The sequence below is a fragment of the Xyrauchen texanus genome, chromosome 6 (assembly GCF_025860055.1).
Source record: "Xyrauchen texanus isolate HMW12.3.18 chromosome 6, RBS_HiC_50CHRs, whole genome shotgun sequence".
NCBI classification, from domain to species: Eukaryota; Metazoa; Chordata; class Actinopteri; order Cypriniformes; family Catostomidae; genus Xyrauchen; species Xyrauchen texanus.
Window position 1 is genome coordinate 29929621 of NC_068281.1, and position 19663 is coordinate 29949283.

Here is a 19663-nt window from a genome sequence, read left to right on the forward strand (position 1 = left end):
TCTGACCTTCAGTTCACACAAGCATCAACACCTCCTGCAACCTCCCTCCTTCTACTCAACCTGCACTTAAGACCTGCGAAGAGAAGGTGTGCCGTGTCTTCCGGAAACAAAAGACAAGGAAAGCACAGGGCCCCGATTTTGTTTCACCCACTTGTCTAAAAGCTTGTGCTAACCAGCTGGCCCCCATCTCTACACTGATCTTCAATAGATCACTAAGAGCAGTTTGAAGTTCCATGCAGATTCAAACGCTCAATCATTAAAGAATTTGAGAGACTGGTGTTGGTCCACCTGAAGGACATCACTGGACCCTTTATAGATCCCCTTCAATTTGCTCATCTAGCAAACAGGTCTGTGGATGATGCAGTCAACATGGATTTGCATCATATCCTGCAATATCTGGACAGACCAGGGACATATGCAAGGATCCTTTTTGTTGACTTCAGTTCGGCTTTCAACACCATCATCCCAGCTATTCTCTGGAATAAATTACACCAACTCTCTGTTCCCATGTCTGTCAGTGGATCACCAGCTTTCTGACTTGAAATTCACTTCCAGCACATGTACAATCAGCACTAGTGATTTTTCTCTCTGTATGCCAATGACTGCACCGCCAAGGACACCTCTGTAAAGCTCCTGAAGTTAGCTGACGACATTAATGTCATCTGCCTCATCCAAGATGATGATGAGTCTGTATACAGAAGGGAGTTTGAACGGTTGGTTCACTGGTGCAGTCAAAACAACCTGGAGCTGAACACGCTCAAAACAGTGGAGATGATAACACCCCAACATTGACCCCACTCACCATTCTAAACAGCAGCAGTGGAATCATTCAGGTTCTTGGGCACTACCATCTCACAGCACCTGAGGTGGGAGACCCACATTGACTCTGTTGTGAAAAACAGCAGAGGTTGTACTTCACTTCACCAGCTGAGGAAGTTCAACCTGCCACAGGCCCTGCTGATACAGTTCAACTCAGCTGTCATTCAGTCTGTCCTCTGCACTCCAGTAACTGTCGGGTTTGGTGAAGTTATGAAATCGGATATCAGATGATTACAAAGGACAGTTCAGACTGCTGAGAGGATTATTGGTTGCCCCATGTCATCCCTCCAAGAACTATACACTTCCAGTTTGAGGAAAAGGCCTGAAAAAATCACTCTGGACCCCAATCACTTTGGGGCTGATCAGGGACGGACTGGCCATCGGGAGAACAGGGACTAAGCTGAAATGAGCAGGCGTGTTATGCAGAATGGGCCACAAAACATCGCTGCGATATCGACAGCGATTTTCCCGGCTTGTATAGCCAATGCGCATGTGCGTTGATTGACAGGCAATGTCTATATCTAAAAGGTGATTGGCTCTTTTACCTGTAAGGCAGGACTTCCTTTCTACATTCGTTGACAGTTGGGCACTCAGAGTTCCTTGGTTGGGCGTTCCAATTTCTCCCATTCATTTAAATAGAAGTGGCCCGTCTCTGCTAAATAGTCTCTTGAACGGTCTCTCCTATGGTAGAGGCTGGTATCGGAGTATATAAAAGTGACTAAATGCATTAGTATTGCATTAATGCTTTAATATAGTTAAACATTCAGTTTGATTTGTTAAATATTCTTAAGTTTCCTAGCATCCACAAATGAAAGTCTGCCTTTTAGCCAATCAGCAAGCCCACTGGGATAACATCACCTGAGCTAATTGAGATTCATGACATGCCCACTACAAGGAAGGACCACTACAAGTTACGCCCCTTCAAAAATAAAAAAAACAACAACAACAAAAAAATCATGAAGTTTTGGAACAGTTGGATGCCACATTCATACACTATGTTTGTTTGTTTATTTGGAGTCCCACAGCAAGCTTACACCTACACCTGTCCCATAACTCTAAACCTAACCATAACCACAAAGATACAAATTTTTTTTTAAAGTTTTTAAAGTAATTAAATATATGGCAAATAAAAAGTTTTTTTGAATACAATCATACCGCCATATCACTAGGTGGCGACAGTGAGGTGAAATGTAATGAAAATGGAGAGGAGAAGAATTTAGCTGTATGCTAAGCTAATAGGCTAACCGATTAGCTTATATATATATATATATATATATATATATATATATATATATATAATTATTATTATTGAACATAGCAGAAATTATACAAACACCATCAGTAAAACAGTAAAGATCACTTTCACAATATTTTCCATTAAACAAATAAGTTCAGTTTACCATTTATATCTTCGGTTTATTGATATGGTATGTGATTCTTCTGAAGTTATTCTCTGTCATATTTAAAGAGTTAAGAGTGAATCATACAGCGATTGCATTGGAATTTGAATGTTCCTTTAGCCAACAGAATCGCTTGATGATCCAAGGGGGTGTTATGTGTAGTGGGCGTGTCGTGAAGTGGGTGTTTCTTGTATTCTTGCAGGATGCAGACAGACCTGGGCAGTGTTGCTTCTGAGCTCTTTACTGCTGCAAGAGTTTAGTGCATCCGCTTATCTGGGGAAAGTGGCAGTCCTTTTTGGCTAGCCTAAATTTATGGATTTCTTGTCTTCATCCTAAATTGTGCCAAGGAATTGTTTTTCACAGATTTTGAGAAAACAAGGATTCGGAAGATTTGTGGTCGATTCTTTAGTGCAAATCCACGTAAAATAAAAGACAATGACTCAGTTCAACAAGGGCCCTGCATATGGTTTATCTGCTGAAGTGAGAAGCAAGGTAAGATTGATTTTGCACGAGTTTGTACATTTAGCTGATCGATTCAGCTATTATTGTTTCTCTGCTTGCGTGATTTTTTTTTCCACCGAAGCATCAGGCAGAGTGTGAGTTCACTACTTAGACAGCATTTATGACTACCATATGCGCTTTCAAAAGCCAGCTGGCCATAATGCTGTGCATAATTCAGAAATTAGTTACGTAGTTATGATGCTGTCTCGGTGGGGGTCGCTACCTTTTTTTCTAGGAACAGCCATTGTTTCCTATGATTTAATTTTTTTCTAGATCAGAGAACTGAAAGATTTCGGGGGTATGGTTCCATGTATCAATTGTTCTACTTATAATTAGTTTTAACGCATGTTTGACCTGCATTCTAATAATTTTGCACGTATAAAATAGAAAAATCACCCGCATATCAGCTTGAATTGACCTTCTAATCATGAATGATCAGAAGTTCAACGTTGAGGTGATGCTTGTCATTTTCAAGATCCAAAAATTGATATTTAACCACTGCAAATGTAAACTACTTTTAATTTTCTAAACAAATGTAAATGGTTTGTAAATCTCTCCTACAGTCTGATGTGGCGGCGGTTCGTGTGTCTTTTGTTGTTTGTCTGGGTGGAGCTCCGTTGAGAAAGACCAAGTCTGTCGATATCTGTACTACAGAGAAACTTAATGCAATCAATTAAAATCAATAAAATTGAGCATATACACGAAAATGTTAACATAAGGTTTTAATCTATTTAGTGCCGTAATATCTTGAATCTTTTGTGTGGAAATGTGTTTTGAAGCTTTGTGCACCTTCTGGGTTTTTAAAGATCTTTTTTCCTTTTTTTTTTAATGAAATTACTTTGAAATCGCACTACTGTGGGTACAAGCACTTTTGTATTTTCATTCAACAAACAAATATCTACAGTCCCTCATTGGACCTCATGTTGTCTCAAGTTGTGTAGCAAGAAACCTGTTTTAAGAGTTTTGTACAGAACTTTACATTTAAATCACATATTATCTAATGGGGCTTTTCCACTGAATGGTACAGCTCTACTCCACTCGATTCTGCTTGCTTTTTGGGGGGTTTCTACTGTGGATAGTACCTGGTACTTTTCCAAGCTAGCTGAAACTAAATGTGATGTCAAAACCCTACAGATCTCTGATTGGTCAAAGAGAATCGTCACTACCAGTGTCACTGGATTTGCGACATGGGTCATCAACCCGCTAGTTTTAAAGTTAGCAACAGCGATAGCAGTATAATTTGTTGACATGACTTCAAATTGTAAAAAGAAATGGCTGTGCGCAAAACCACACCGTGGTCAATAAACGAGGTGCAGACGTTCCTATCGTTAGCGACGAATGAAACAACGCAAAACTAGTCTTTAAGGAAGTGTCTCAGCTGTTGGCTGCACATGGCTACCACCTGACCTACCAACAGTGTAAGGAAAATTAAAAAAAAAATTAAGTGACTACAGAACTATCAAGGTCCACAACAGCTGGAGTGGTTCAAACAGAAGAAAGTGGAAGTGGTTCGACCAAATGGACGCTTATCTATGGCAAAAGAACAGCGAGCAATGGGAGGGAGAGTGCCCTGAACTCGGCCACTGCAGAGGATGGTACGTTTTTCTATAAGTCTATATTCTGCTTGAAAGCTTTAGGCCTACTTTATTTAGTTGACCAGCTACTGGAAAGCTTGCTTCTAAAACAACCAGGCCAATTTAACTGTTACACTTGTGTAAAATCACCATGCAACAACTGTTTTATGCAGCACAATGAGCTAGTAGCTAACAGCTAGCAGTAGTGTTATTGTTTTGTGTAGCATTTAAGATGATGTCATGGCAGTAGAGGCGGCGCAGCTATGACGATCAGCCTATAATCCCTCCCTTGTTGAGGCGCCAGTAAACGGCAGTGGAAAAGCAAGCTCATAAAAGTAAAGCGAGTTGAGTGGAACCGTAACATGCAGTGGAAAAGGGCCATGTGTGTTGCAGTTTATGTGTGACGTCTCAAGGCAGCTAGTAGACTTTCAGATTAGCCAGTTTGTTTGTTTGTTTGCTTCCAGACCTGGGCCCCAGTTAGTCAAATACTATCACTATTAAGACTGAGCCAAATTATTAGAGGAGAGCGGCACCTACCCTGGAGGGATGGAGTCTGTCTCTTTTAGCAGGTCAGGTCTAGACGTCAACCGATTAATCGGCCGGCCGATTAATCCGACGATTTTTAGCATTTTTTACATAATCGGCATCAGCCAATTTCCAAGTATATCAAGCCGATTATTAGGCAGGCGCATCTGTGGGCAGCCTAGTGTTGTTGTGGAACACGTGTTCGACGCACGCTGCCCCTAGAGTCATTTTCCAGCAGAGTGAGCAGACCTCATCCAGTGCCTAAGGAAGGAGCTAAGTTCCTTGGAGAAAACAGTAAGGATTAAATTTGTATAACTTCTTTATATTTAATTAAAAACTTTTGATATTTTACTGCCAACTTCAAGAAAAAACGCGACATGACATTCGGCTACTTTGGATATTGATAGCGTAGTTGAAGTTGCATTATCACAGCAGAAGGGTTGCTATCATGTCACAATAAGTAAGCAAGAATTTTGCAATTACAGACAGTGAATCTGAGACTTTTATTTGTTCTGTTTGTGTGTCTTATATTTGAGAGGGTTGTCACTCAATGCAGAGAAATAAGTAATAAAAAAAGATACCAACGCACTATAGGCTAGTGAAGGACTGGCTTTGGTAAGCTCGGACGTTACCGGTTCTGCTGTCAGTACTGGAGAAATTAAGAAAATACATGTATTATTGCTATAACGAGAAAGTTATTTTATCTCGCCAGCCATTTCTATGTATAATAATTCTATGAAACCATTCGTCTGTGTTGCAATTTAGCTATTCGCAGTCAGAGAGAGAGAGAGATCTCGCGCACAGCGAGCACAACACAGCCCAGCTAAATGAGTGACAGAACTAAACATTCAAACGTAGCCTGGTTTAGATCTGTGATATTAAGTCTGATTTTATTTTATATTTCGCCTTCCAAAGATTATAAAAAGAATATTTATACATAAGCCGAATTCTGTCTAGCACAACTCCCTTCCCTTCACAGCGGTGCACCGACATTTCTCCCTAAAACTCAAACTTAACGTCAGAATCAGCACGATCGGTGATTGTTGTAAAATGCAGTCTAGCTACTGTTGCTAAATTGCGGGACACATTTAATAATAAAAAGAGCGCAAGAGATACCGTTCCCAAGGCGGCGCGCGCTCCGAAACAGACAGCAACGAGACAAGCAAAGCATAGGCTATTTTGGGTTTCATGTGCGCATCTAAACGATCAACTGTACACAAAAAATATGTCTAAACGACCGACTTGGAGATTCACTTAAACACAGTTTATGTCTTAAATGGACGTAGTTATGGAAATAGTTGGGAGAAAATATGCTGCATCAGGAGTCTATTAGATCTGAACTCTGTCTTAAAGGGGAAGCATCCTAATAAACATGCCGACGATTGAGCCATTACTGCGAATCAAACGACAAAAGGCAAAGAGAAAATCACTTACAGCTCTTGAATGAATAACTTATGCATTAATAAGCATTAATCTGTCTATGATAAACTATGCAGTGTTATTTTACAATTGATTACTAGATTATTAGATTTCTTTTTAGAACACACCTGAACAGTAATGTTAGTAGACCTTCCTGAAATTAAATCACTGTGCCTATATAACGTTTATCTTTGTTTAATATATATATATATATATATATATATATATATATATAACAAAAAGAACCGTTAAGAATACAGTTGAAGTACCGGATCGATAAGCAGTATCGGTAAGATAGTAATACCATTAAAACCTTAACGATACCCATCCCTAGTTATGCCTGTGCTTCTCTTGGATGCTCTGAATATTGGATTACATGTCTGGATTGCCCCTTAGTTAAAGCTGCATTTAGATCTCAACCTTCGTGTCTCGGAGCAGTTCGTAACACCTGCTTTGTTTATTAATATATTTGTTATACATTATTTATACAATATGTTTTTACATTATACATTTTTAATTTAAGTGTCAAGTGTTCAATAAATGTATTTGTTGAGAAATTTTGTCTATCTTAAGTAATTATTTGTGTTACATTTTATCTTACAAATAAAAGGTTCAAATAAGAGGTTAAAAACAAGCACATATCGGCCAAAATAAATCGGCTGCATCAATCGGCCATCGGCCGACCCGGATTTCAAAAGATCGGCATCGGCCTGAAAAAACCAATATCGGTCGACCTCTAGTCAGGTCTACCCCAAAAACTCTTCCAACTGTATATAATCTATACATCCTATGCTATACTCTGGACACCACTCATCAGCCATTCAGTGACACTAATCTACTATAAACCTCGTCACCATGATGAGCAGGGAGGGGGCCACAGCATATTTTTCACACACCGCTTTAACATAATCTCTGACTGGCAAAGTCGGACATCGTTAGTTCCGACATAAATAACAATTTTAGAAAATCTAAGTTTAGCAATAGCCAGCACTTGTAAATTTGATCTGATGTCAGGCACCCTAGCCCCCAAAATGCATTTAACAATAGTGGCTGGAGTCTGTATTTCCACATTCCTTACAATAGAATCTCCTATAACAAGGGTGCTTTTAGTATGATTCTCAATGAGTGGGGAGAATCAATTGGAAACCCTAATAGGAATGGGAGAGTGGTGCTGCTTTGCTGAGTGAGGATGCTGCTGAGACATCACCCAATACCCTGCTGTGGGGGCTCTACAACCAGAACCAAAGTGTGTGTGTGTTGCTCGCTGTTCAACCCGCATCCAAAACAGTATCTACCGGCTTCTCTTTCTTACTGACCTACTCTAGCATTAGGATGCATGTCTCTAACTCATTAACCTTCTCCATCAGCCTGACTGATTCCTTACATTTCTCACATGTAAATCCCTCACTTCTGATGGAAGAAGCTATTGTAAACGTGGCATGCAGTGCAGGAAGCAATACAGCAGATGCCATGACTTACCGCAGTTGTTTTTTGTTGTTTTACTTGCCATATGCTTTTTATGCATTCAAAGTGACCTCCAGTAATGACAGTCCTTCTGGTGCACCTGGGATAAATTGCCATACTCATCGGCATTGTGTTAATAGAGCAAAGTTATAAGACTTCAATTCTCTGTTTTACCTACATGAGTTTGAACCTGCAACCCATGTTCATGTTCGATGGGTCTGCATACCAAAGGGAGGATTAACAGCTATCTGTCTGGTGCAGTCAAAACAACCTGGAGCTGAACATGCTCAAAACAGTGGAGAAGATTGTGGACTTCAGGAGGAACATCCCAACATAGACCCTGCTCACCATTCTAAACCGCACTGTAGCAGCAGTGGAGTCATTCAGGTCTGGTTTGATTCAGCTACCAAGTCAGACGATTTAAAAGAATAGTCCAGACTGATTTATGGATTATTGGTTCTCAACTTCCCACCCTCCAAGAACTATACACCTTCTGATTGAGGAAAAGGGCTGAAAAAATGGCTTTGGACCCCATTCACCCAGCACACTCTTTTTGAACTGTTGCTCCAGAACAGCTTTGGCACAAGAACAGTTTCTTCCCTCAGGCCATTCACCTTATGAAAACTGCCCCCAATACTCCATTGTGGCAATACAATCTTGTGCATATTCAACTATTCATTCATATTTGTGTTCCATTTATATTTATTTACATATCCTACCTCTTCTGCACAATACATTAAATCACATTGCACATAACTGTATATCTGTATATAGCATATTTGAACAACATGCTCTAATGTAATTTCCTCTTTATCTGTTTTATCTTATTTTTATTCTTATTTCACTGTTTATGTATATATGTTAATGTATATTTAAAATGTTTGTATGTATTTGTTGTATACGCTGGTGGCCAAAATATTTGAATAATGTTCAGATTTTGCTTTTATGGAAAGAAATTGGAGGGCGGCACGGTGGTGCAGCGGTTAGCACTGTCGCCTCACAGCAAGAAGGTCGTGGGTTCAAACCCTGGTTGACCCGGCCTTTCTGTGTGGAGTTTGCATGTTCTCCCCGTGTCTGCGTGGGTTCTCTCCGTGTACTCTGGCTTCCTCCCACCATCCAAAAGACATGCAGGCTAGGTTAATTGGTGTCTCCAAAAAATTGCCCTAGGTGTGGAGGTGGAGGTGAGTGTGAGTGTATGTCTGTCTATGTGTGGCCCTGCGATGGACTGGCGACCTGTCCAGGGTGTCCCCCGCCTTTCGCCCAATGTTAGCTGGGATAGGCTCCAGCCCCCCGCAACCCTGTACACAGGATAAGCGGTTGACGATGGATGGATGGAAAGAAATTGGTACTTTTATTCACCAAAGTGTCATTCAACTGATCACAATGTTTAGTCAGAACATTAATAACATGAAAAATTACAATGAGTTTTTTTTTAACTACTTAAAAGAGTTCTGTGTTTCTTTGCCCACTCTAACCTTTTTGGTTTTTGTTTCAAAAGTGGCTTTTCTTTGCAGTTCTTCCCATAAGGCATGCATGTAGAATCAATTCCATGCCACATATATTTGCAAAAATATTAAGTATTGCAAAATAAAATAAAGTTTTGCAAAACAAAAAAAGTATTGAGCAAACAAAAAAAAAAAAAATTAAAACAAAAATTAAGTATCACAAACGTAAAATAAAGTATCGAGAGAAAAAAAGAAAGTTTTGCAAACAAAAATAAAGAATTGCAAAATATAAATAAAATATAGCAAAAACCAAGATGTAATTAATTGCAAAAATCAATGACTGTTGTAAAATAATCTAAAGATCTTTTATCCTTTTAAAATATTCAATGGGATACCCGTCAAGTGAATTTTTAAGACAACGGTTTAATTTTGAAGAAAATGCCTGTACTTTTTGTCAAATTGACAGAGACGTTCTGATCATCTTTTTTTCTCGTTTCTCGTTTTTCTTCAAATACTTTTTGGGAAAATATGTCTTATTAGTTGGATTCTAAGATTCACTCACTGCCCACTTTTGCTAGGAAACATGTTATGTTTGGAATGCTGTTGGACGAGAAAAGAAATGAATTTCTTATTAATGTAATGTTGATACTGGGCACATTTTTCATTCATAAGTCCAAATGTATGAAGACGAAACCTTATTTTTCTGTATTTAAAAGAGAATTGATTTGTAATTTCTTTCCAGCGTTGGAATGTATGTAAAGTAAAAAGGCCCAGAAATTGGCTGGAATAATAAGAGACCTTGAGCTCTTAAAAGAGGAATAAAGAGACCCCTCTGTATTTGTATTTTTTATTTTATACATTTAATTTATTTATTTTAACTGATATGTGCCTTGCTTAATACTCATTTACCTGTACTTACCAATGCCATTGTAGATGTACATTGTGTTTTTGTTCTGTACTTGGTGTTCAATAAAAAAAAAAAAAAAATTGTTTCCTTTTATTTAATTAGCATTAAATGTGCTTTAACAGCGTTTGCTTCAGATCAAGAAGTTAGAGATCAGTTAAAGCGGTGGATTTATTAGCCTACTCGCTAACATAGCCAGCATCTGCAGTTTATTCTCTCTCAATTGATTGATTCTTATGTTTACTTTATAGATTATAATTGTCTATACCATAGTATGTTGTCTTCTAAAAGAATGTAAACTCCATATTTAAAAATATATAAATAGATGTTATATTATCACTGTTAAAGGAGACAATAAATAGATTACAAATAAAAAGTTAAACGATCGTAACAAATAAGCATCCCAGGAAACGATCTACAAACAATAAAAGAACATCACTTATAATGTTAATTGTGCAAAAGCAAAACAAATTTAACAGATTGATTCTTAAGAGTAGGTGCTGATAACCTGGTTATATCCTGCTGATTATACTCGAGGCAGAGAAACAGCAGGAGAAAGCTGTTGTTGTTGTTGCTGCTGACCCTGAGCTGCCTGAATATGACCGAAGCTTTGAGTCAGAACACTAATAAGATTCGTCACGACATCTGGATATTCTCTCTGCTAAATGTGACATGGCAAATCATTACATGAGATGACCTAGATACACGTACATTTACTGTGAGCATTGTAAGAACTTAAGTAGCTTGTGAACAGGTTCGTTGAGCAATGGAGGAGTCAGGAGACAGCGAAGCAGGTTTGAAATCAGCACTTTAATTTCTTTCACGAACATACGACGGTCACCGCCGTAGAAATGTAAACATAAACAAAACAATATCACACTCAGTCTGTGGAGCTTTCTGGATCCACTCTCTCTCTCTCGACACTTGGCGTCCCTTTAAATGTCTTTCTCCGTATCACTACAACAAGACACAGGTGTTAGAGATAATTACAAACCAGGTGACAAGCCTTACCGCTCTCTCTCTCCAGCAGACTGACACACGACCACGCCCCCCATGCCACATAGCTGTATAACGCAGGGTTAAGAATATAGGGGATGTGAACATTTTATATTTCAAAACTTTATTTTTAAAGACATAACACATGCACGTTTGTTACGATCGTTTAACTTTTTATTTGTAATCTATTTATTGTCTCCTTTAACAGTGAAAATGTTATATCTAAATATGGAGTTTACATTTTTTTAGAAGACAACATACTATGGTATAGACAATTATAATCTATAAAGTAAACATAAGAATCAATCAATAGTTCAATCAATTGAGAGAGAATAAACTGCAGATGCTGGCTATGTTAGCGAGTATGGCTAATAAATCCACCGCTTTAACTGATCTCTAACTTCTTTATCTGAAGCAAACGCTGTTAAGACACATTTAATGCTAATTAAATAAAAGGAAACAATCAACTTTATATACCTGAGATCCACCTGCATGCGTTTGCTCAGCCATGATGTTTGATCCGTGTCTCAAGCTAATGACGTAACTTCCAGAGAGGCATCACTGAGCCCGTTGTACACGCCCCAATCTCCTGACTCCACCCCACGTCAAAACAGTGCCATAAAGTGAAACGCAGAGAAAAGTGAAGCGCAAAGGCAAAACGGTATCACGAGCTCACACGTGATGGAAATGCAGATTAAAAGGAGCATTGCAAAATAATTAGTAGGCATTGCAAAGAAAAAGATGTGTGGCAAAATCATTGCTGCCTAAAAATCTGTTGCAGAGATAAAAAAAGGATAAAAGATCTTTAGATTATTTTACAACAGTCATTGATTTTTGCAATTAATTACATCTTGATTTTTGCTATATTTTATTTATATTTTGCAATTCTTTATTTTTGTTTTCAAAACTTTCTTTTTTCTCTCGATAATTTATTTTAAGTTTGTGATACTTCATTTTTGTTTTACATTTTTTTTTTGTTTGCTCAATACTTTTTTTGTTTTGCAAAACTTTATTTTATTTTGCAATACTTTATATTTTTGCAAATATATTTGGCATGGAATTGATCCCATACATGCACCACTGAGTTTTTCCTTTACTGTTGTACATGAAACTGGTGTTGAGTGGATAGAATTCAATGAAGCTGTCAGCTGAGGACATGTTAGGCATCTATTTCTCAAACAAGAGGCCTTCCACATCTCTTTCTGTCCTTGTTAGAGCCAGTTGTCCTTTGTCTTTGAAGACTGTAGTGTACACCTTTGTATGAAATCTTCAGTTTTTTGGCAATTTCAATTTTATAGCCTTCATTCCTCAAAACAATTATTGACTAATGAGTTTCTAGAGAAAGCGGTTTCTTTTTTGCCATTTTTGACCTAATATTTACCTTAAGACTAGAGGCCAAGACCTCTAACCATTAGGCTACAATCTCCCCCTATTGTCTAATTGCTTATCAGTTTAAAGATCGCACTGAAAATTCCTCTTTAGTGTCTGTGGTTTGTTATTTTAGGTCTGTTCCGCTATTTTCCCGTCACACCAAATGATTTACAGCATGTGTATGCATGTGAGTGTATATGTTTAGTCAGAAAGGTGGGAGGGTGGGAAAACAAGGTAAAGCACAGTGAGGTGATGTTTTCTTGATTCCTGTGTTATATGCAGTGGTGTAAGAACCTTTACCACCAGTTGACTTTCATTAGCACTTAAATGGAATCATGCAAAGAATGTGGGAGGGTCATTACCAGGGCATGATCAAACAGAAAATTAGGCTATGTGTAAAGTTTTTTGACTAAAGTTTCCCAAACTTTTCTCCATTCTGATAAAATGAATTTCTGTCCAAACTTCTTAATTTTATGATGTATTTTTTGTACAAAAAATTAAGAGCATGGTAAAATATATCCGTCTCAGATTAATTTGATATTCATGAGTGGGCAGATTGTAATATAATACAGTGTGTTCATTTGAGGGCAAATAGATATATAATATAGACAATGCCATTCCAAAATTACCTTTTAAAATGGCAAAATTGTTTATTTACATCCCTTTTTGACTCTTCCTTACTTGTACATCATTTATAGATTTAATATGACAATAAAATAATTTAGCAAATATTTTATTTGGCTTTGTAAGGCAGTGTATTTTTTCTGATGAACAACAAACACATTTGACTTGTATCTTAAGTAATATTTTAATTAATAAGTTTCATTTCAGATGGTCAAGTGGTTTTTATTGTCGTTCAACCATATACAGTTAGTACAGTACACCGTGAAACGAGACAACGTTCCTTCAGGACCATGGTGCTACATAAAACAACATGGGACAAACACAGAACCACATGAGACTACACAGACTAAATAACATACCTATATAAAGTGCACTTGCAAACGTTTTTATCTAGGTGGGTGAGGGCGTCATCTGTTGAATGCTTTGGACGATACGCAAATTGCAGGCTGAAAAGTTACCAGTGTGGGAGAAATTTATTAAAGTATCACCATGGAAAGTAATACTTACAAAAGTTCTGCGCTATTTTACATTGAGTGGAAAGTTTTAATTCTTATTATAAATTTTAAAAACGATCGGCCGATTTATCGGCTATGAGTCCACCTTAGTTATCATATCGGCAAAACCCACTATCTGTCGACCTGTACTTGATACGTACTGTAATTGATTGTCCGCTGCAAACACGCCACACACCAAAAAACAGAGATGGTAGTGTTTTAAAGTAGCCTATTCAGAGTGTTTTGTCTTTACAAAATTAATTTATGCAATCCGTTTAAATATTGATTGTGCTGACAAATGCAACTCCTCACATGCCCACAAAATTGTGTGTCATTGTTGTAAAAACATTCAGTCAGTGAACTGAATAATTAATGCATAGCAAGGAGGGTTGCAAGTATTAGAAATCTCCATAGATAGACAGCCACTAATATTAAAGAATGAATAGAATTAAGACTGGGTAATATGGAAAAAAATGTGATCTAGATTATCAAATTTATGGACCATTTACTAATTTTTTTATTTTTTTAAACCTTTAAATGTTCTCCAACGTGATTCAAATTTTATGTTCTTTTATTAGAATGTAAGGCAACGTGGTTAGAGAAATCCCCCCAAAAGATTTCATTATAGGAAACAAATGAGTGCAAGAAAAATTTACAAATGCACCACAGGGGGAAGTTGTCAGCAGAGGGTAAATATAAAATAAATTAAAATCTAATAAACTCAGATGTTCACCACACCTGGAGTCAAGAGTTGGAATCCAGGGTGTGCTGAGTGATTCCAGTACTGGAGTCTCCTAAGTAACCAATTTGGCCGGTTGCTAGGGTGGGTAGTCACTCTGGGTTAACCTCCTCATGGTCACTATAATGTGGTTCCCTCTCAGTGGGGCACATGGTGAGTTGTGCGTGGATGCCGCGGAGATTATTGTGAAGCCTCCACATGCACTATGTCTCCGTCGTAACATGCTCAACAAGCCATGTGATAAGATGCGTGGATTGACGGTCTCAAATGCGGAGGCAACTGAGATTTGTCCTCCGCACCCAGATTGAGGTGAGTTACTACGCCACCATGAGGACTTGGAGCGCATTGGGAATTGGGCTTTCCATTTTGGGGAGAAAATACAAAAATAATAACCAAGCAATGTGTAGGTAATCTTCACAAAGTGTGTCTTGACATCTGATTATGAGCGGCTGAAAGTTGGACTGCTGCTCCCTGGTCCTAATGCCTACCGGATACAAATTCTGTCAGTGCGACTTGTACACAGATGTGACGTGTGTGTGTGTGTGTGTGTTTCTCCACAGCGTGATTTTTTAATTATTCTACAGACCCCCTGCAATTATGCATGGACTCCCGGTTGAGAAACTCTGTGTTAGACGTTTCCATAGAAACGGGGTGAATAATTGATTAGCAAAAACAGCTGTGCTGTTCACCAAGGTTTCGCTTGGCCTTAGATCTTAGTTAGTGCTCTTCCCTTCAACAAATAAATAGCCTAACTATATTTTAGATGGTATTATTTCCCTAGTGTAGCTACTTAAAAAGCCCTGACTTTATTCAAGTACTTTCTACAGGTGTTTCTTTTTTCATTACGCAGTTTTTGCACCCCACACAATGTGTTGTGAGTGAGGCAGACAGAACGCCAACATGTTCACACAGTAGAGAATACAGATGTTTTTCCTGTATTCTCTTTCTACAGGAAGTTTCACTCTGCGCTGTGGAATGAGGGTCTCTGTCTGGAAGTCAGAAAATGAATCAATAGACTCCTACATGGTTTCACCCCCTTTTCCTTAAATGCTCTGGTATCAGGCCCAGGAACACAAGCTCTATTGTGTAGAAAATGGCAAGCATACAGCTGGATGTGAAGACACTAGTACCGGTGTGCTTGTTGCAGAACAGTATATAACTCCCTTAGATGATGAAAGAGTCTGAGATGTTGGAACGGATTGTGGAGGACAGCCTGTTCTTCTCATTAGACTTTAGAAGCTGTGTGTGGGATTTAAACCCACAGTTTTGGGCCTCCATTATTGTCAGACTTCTGTATGGGACTTAAAGGTATATAGCTAAATTGAAAGAACCATTTCTATTTAGGTGAAGGCTTTCTGCGAGGCGAAGGTGCACTCAGTAATTTTTTTTTTCCTCACTAAAAAGTAAAAACACTGAACTCGCATTGAAATTTAAAACAGTACGTTGACTTTTTAAGCTAAAATCAGTTTGTGCCTAGCAAAATTCGAAGCACTGTCTCCAGTGGCCAAAGCAGTAAGTGTTGTTGGCAATGGGCAATTGTGTGAGCTCCATTTTTGAGTGTCCCAAACAAATGACACTCCAAAGTAGCCACCGTAGTGACATGTAGTATCAACCATTTTTCTTGTGACATGTTTGCACGTGCGATTCCTTTGCAGCAATAACTACAACAAAATCAACAACACCTATGGAGGACGCCAGTATTGGAGTTACACTTTTGTTAGGGCTATTTTATACGAACTTTGGCTGAGTTGGAAATTGTAGGCAGCTGCCTAATCAGTTGATGATTTAAACAAGAGTGGTTTGTTTGAACAGAACACTTCGAACACTTTAAAAGAGCACTTTGTTTCATCCTACCTTTATCCATCCTTATACAACCTCCAAAGGCAGCATTTTCCAGTTTTCGGACATAGCCTGTGTCTTCAGGTTACAGTTTAAACTGGGCTCATCAGCCTGTGGTGCTCTGTGCTGGAGTAGGAGGAGTGACGAGGAGGGTAGAGCACTGTTTGAGCACGGAGCACAAGCCGAACTCAACGGACAACATGTTGAAAATTCACAATTTATAAACCTATTTATCTATACAGGCTTTTATGACTCGACATAAATTACTGTACTGAAATACTCACTCATTGACTTAAAAGAGTCTTGTTGCAAGTTAACCATGCAGTGACAGGCATGCAATACTTCCCTCATGTAAACTAGATTTAATGACGGTTTAGTGTATAATAAAGTTAAATTACCCCCTCTCGATAAACATCTGATTATTGACATCCATCATCCCAGGAACATTTTTGTGTAGTAATCCAAAAATCAGTTTATTATCTCTATTGTCACACAGTACAAAAAGTACAGATGCGATGAAAACTCAAAGTGTATCTTCTGAGGGAGTCACACACACACACACACACACACACACACACACACACACACACACACACACGTATGAAGTGGGTGATTCTCTTTGGATACTTTATTTGTAATAAGTTATTTCTGTTAAGGGAAAACTTAGCACAATCCTCTGAATAGCAGGCTAGTTACTAGTTTGTTTACTATGCAGCTGTGGAGCCCCTCTCCTTTCTCAATGATTTGTTGTCCAATCACAGTCTGCAGCACCTCACACAGTCCCTATAAGCCCCAAAAGTACCTACCCAGGAGTAGGAGCTAAAAGTGTCCTCTAAAACGAGAAATAGGCTTCAAGGAACTATAGTTCCTCTGGTGCGAAAACAACGAAAAGTACTAGTCCCAGGGGAAAATGCCAAAAATGGGCTTTAGTACCACCAGTGGGAAATGGCCTAACAACTACAGCACTACCTGTGTTGTCTGATTCCTAAAAGAAAGACTCTATGAACCGGCTCTTTATAGTGAATCAAAAAGATTTAATTAATTGACTCACTACAAATAAACCAAGAACTGTTAGTGTGTTATGTGTACTTAAATGGTTAGTTTACCCAAAAATGAAAATTCTCTCATCTTTTACTTACCCTCATGCCATCTCAGATGTGTATAACTTGTTTCTACAGAACACAGATTTTTAGAAGAATATCTCTGGTCTGTTGGTCCATACAGTGCAAGTGAATGGTGGCCAGAACTTTAAAGTTCCAAAAATCTCAAAGTCAGCGTAAACATAATCCATCAGACCTCAGTTATTTAATCAATGTCTACTGAAGCGATGTAACGGTATTCCCTTTTTCACTGAACATCTTGATAGCAATCTCCTTGGCGATCACAATTTCATGCTCTATTGCAGATTGATTACACTTCCTGTAAACCATCTAGTGCTCTGTGCATGCGTTAAGCACTACGAAATGTAATCAAGCTTTTTCGGGTCGTCTACGAGTAATTAAGCACCAGGTTCTCCACAAACTTTCAGTGCATGATGGATGAGGGGGCGGCACTCATTCGACCGCACCCTAAGCCCGGCTCTCCTCGCCAGGCCAATTGGAGTCCCACAGTGCTGCGGTATCATTACGTTTAGGGGGGATTCTGACTTAAGAGGCGTTCAGTTATAATCCCACAGATGGTAGCTTCGCACCAGTGGCTCCTCAGCCAAGCACACGCACCAAATGTCTGAACCTGCGGTTCCTCTCGTACTGAGCAGGATTACTATTGCAACAACACATGATGTTATACAACATGGCGCCGCAGATGGCCGCCTCGATGTGGAGCTCTTCAATTCTTTTGTTGTTTTTGTTAGTTTGTCCTGTGTTTAGCAATCTTTTACCAATCAGTTTTACCAGGGACGAACTGCTGAACATTCAGCAGCACATACCAGATAATCTTTTCCCGGTTTTTCAATATTCGGACGTTTTGCTGGACATTTTAGTTGGAGGCTGCTGTGTTGTTTAGATGCTTCCGAGGCGCGAGGCGAGGAGACGAGCTGGCGGCTGGTTAAACTCCGTCAGCGGCGTTCGAACAGCACTGCCGAGCATTCATCTCGCGAATCTCCGCTCTCTTCCCAACAAAGCGGACGAACTACATCTCCTCACACATACTAATAAGGACTTTTCAAACTCTGCTGCACTGTGCTTCACTGAAACCTGGTTGAGTGAAGCCATTCGAACAGCGCATTACATCTGCCGGGCTTCCAGCTGTTCAGAGCGGATCGCATCGCTGAGTTAACGGGGAAAGCGAGAGGTGGTGGAACATGCTTTTACATCAGCGAAAGTTGGTGTACAGATGTAACAACACTAAAGAGGATGTGCTGTCTAATCTGGAAGCGCTCTTTATTAACTGTAAGCCGTTCTACTGCGCGCGGGAGTTTTCTTCGTTTATTCTGGTGAGTGTTTACATTCCTCCAAACGGCGTCTGGGAACTTAAGCTGCAACAGCTGGCTGATCAAATCTCAGACACAGAACAACAATACCGGACTCAGTCATTATTATTCTTGGGGACTTTAACAAAACAAATCTCACCGCTGAACTGCCCAAATACAGACAGCACATTACATGCCCCACCAGAGACAGGAATATACTGGACCACTGCTATACTACATTAAAGGATGCATATCGCTCTGTCCCACGTGCAGCTTTGGGTCTCTCTGATCACTGTCTGGTTCATCTTCTCCCGACCTACAGGCAGAAATTAAAATCAACCAAGCCAGTTGTAAGGACTATAAGGAGATGGACTATTGAAGCAGAGCTGGAACTACAAGCCTGCTTTGACTGCACTGATTGGAGTGTTTTTGAAGCTGCAGCTACAGACCTGGACGAGCTCACAGATACTGTTACATCATACATCAGTTTCTGTGAGGATATGTGCATCCCTACTAGGACATTTTTGTCATTCAACAATGATAAACCATGGTTCACAGGAAAACTCAGACAGCTTCGTCATGCCAAAGAGGAGGCTTACAGGGGTGGGGATAGAGTCTTGTATAATCAGGCCAGGAACACACTGAATAGGGAAATCAGAGTGGCTAAAAGAAGCTACTCTGAGAAGCTGAAAAACAAGTTTTCAGCTAACGACCCAGCATCAGTGTGGAGTGGCCTGAAACAACTTACTAATTACAGGACTCCTACCCCCAACCCTGTGGCGGACCAACGACTGGCTGGCGACCTGAATGTGTTTTACTGCAGATTTGAAAGGCCCGATTTCACACCCCACATGCACTCGGACCTTCATTTCACACAACCATTAACACCTCCTGCAACCCCCTCCTCCCCCTCCTGCTACACTACCTGCACTAAAGATCTGTGAGGGCGATGTGTGCGTGTCTTTCGGAAGCAAAGGACAAGGAAGGCTCCAGGACCAGATGGCATCTCACCAGCTTGCCTTCGTTCCTGTGCTAACCAACTGGCCCCCATCTTCACTCAGATCTTCAATAGATCACTGGAGCAATGTGAAGTCCCATGCTGCTTCAAGCGCTCAGTCATTATCCCGTCCCTAAGAAAC

The 19663-nt window shown here is 39.4% G+C and overlaps 1 protein-coding gene across 1 annotated transcript in view; it reads left to right on the top strand.

The window, feature by feature from the left end:
- The first annotated feature begins 2437 nt into the window (after window positions 1–2437).
- The window catches only part of cnn3b (calponin 3, acidic b), a 28158-nt gene continuing 10932 nt past the window's right edge, over window positions 2438–19663 (top strand). The window contains exon 1 of the mRNA XM_052127989.1: window positions 2438–2711. Within this exon, the coding sequence (XP_051983949.1) occupies window positions 2655–2711 (57 nt within the window). The 5' untranslated portion in view covers window positions 2438–2654. The remainder of the gene's footprint in view (window positions 2712–19663) is intronic.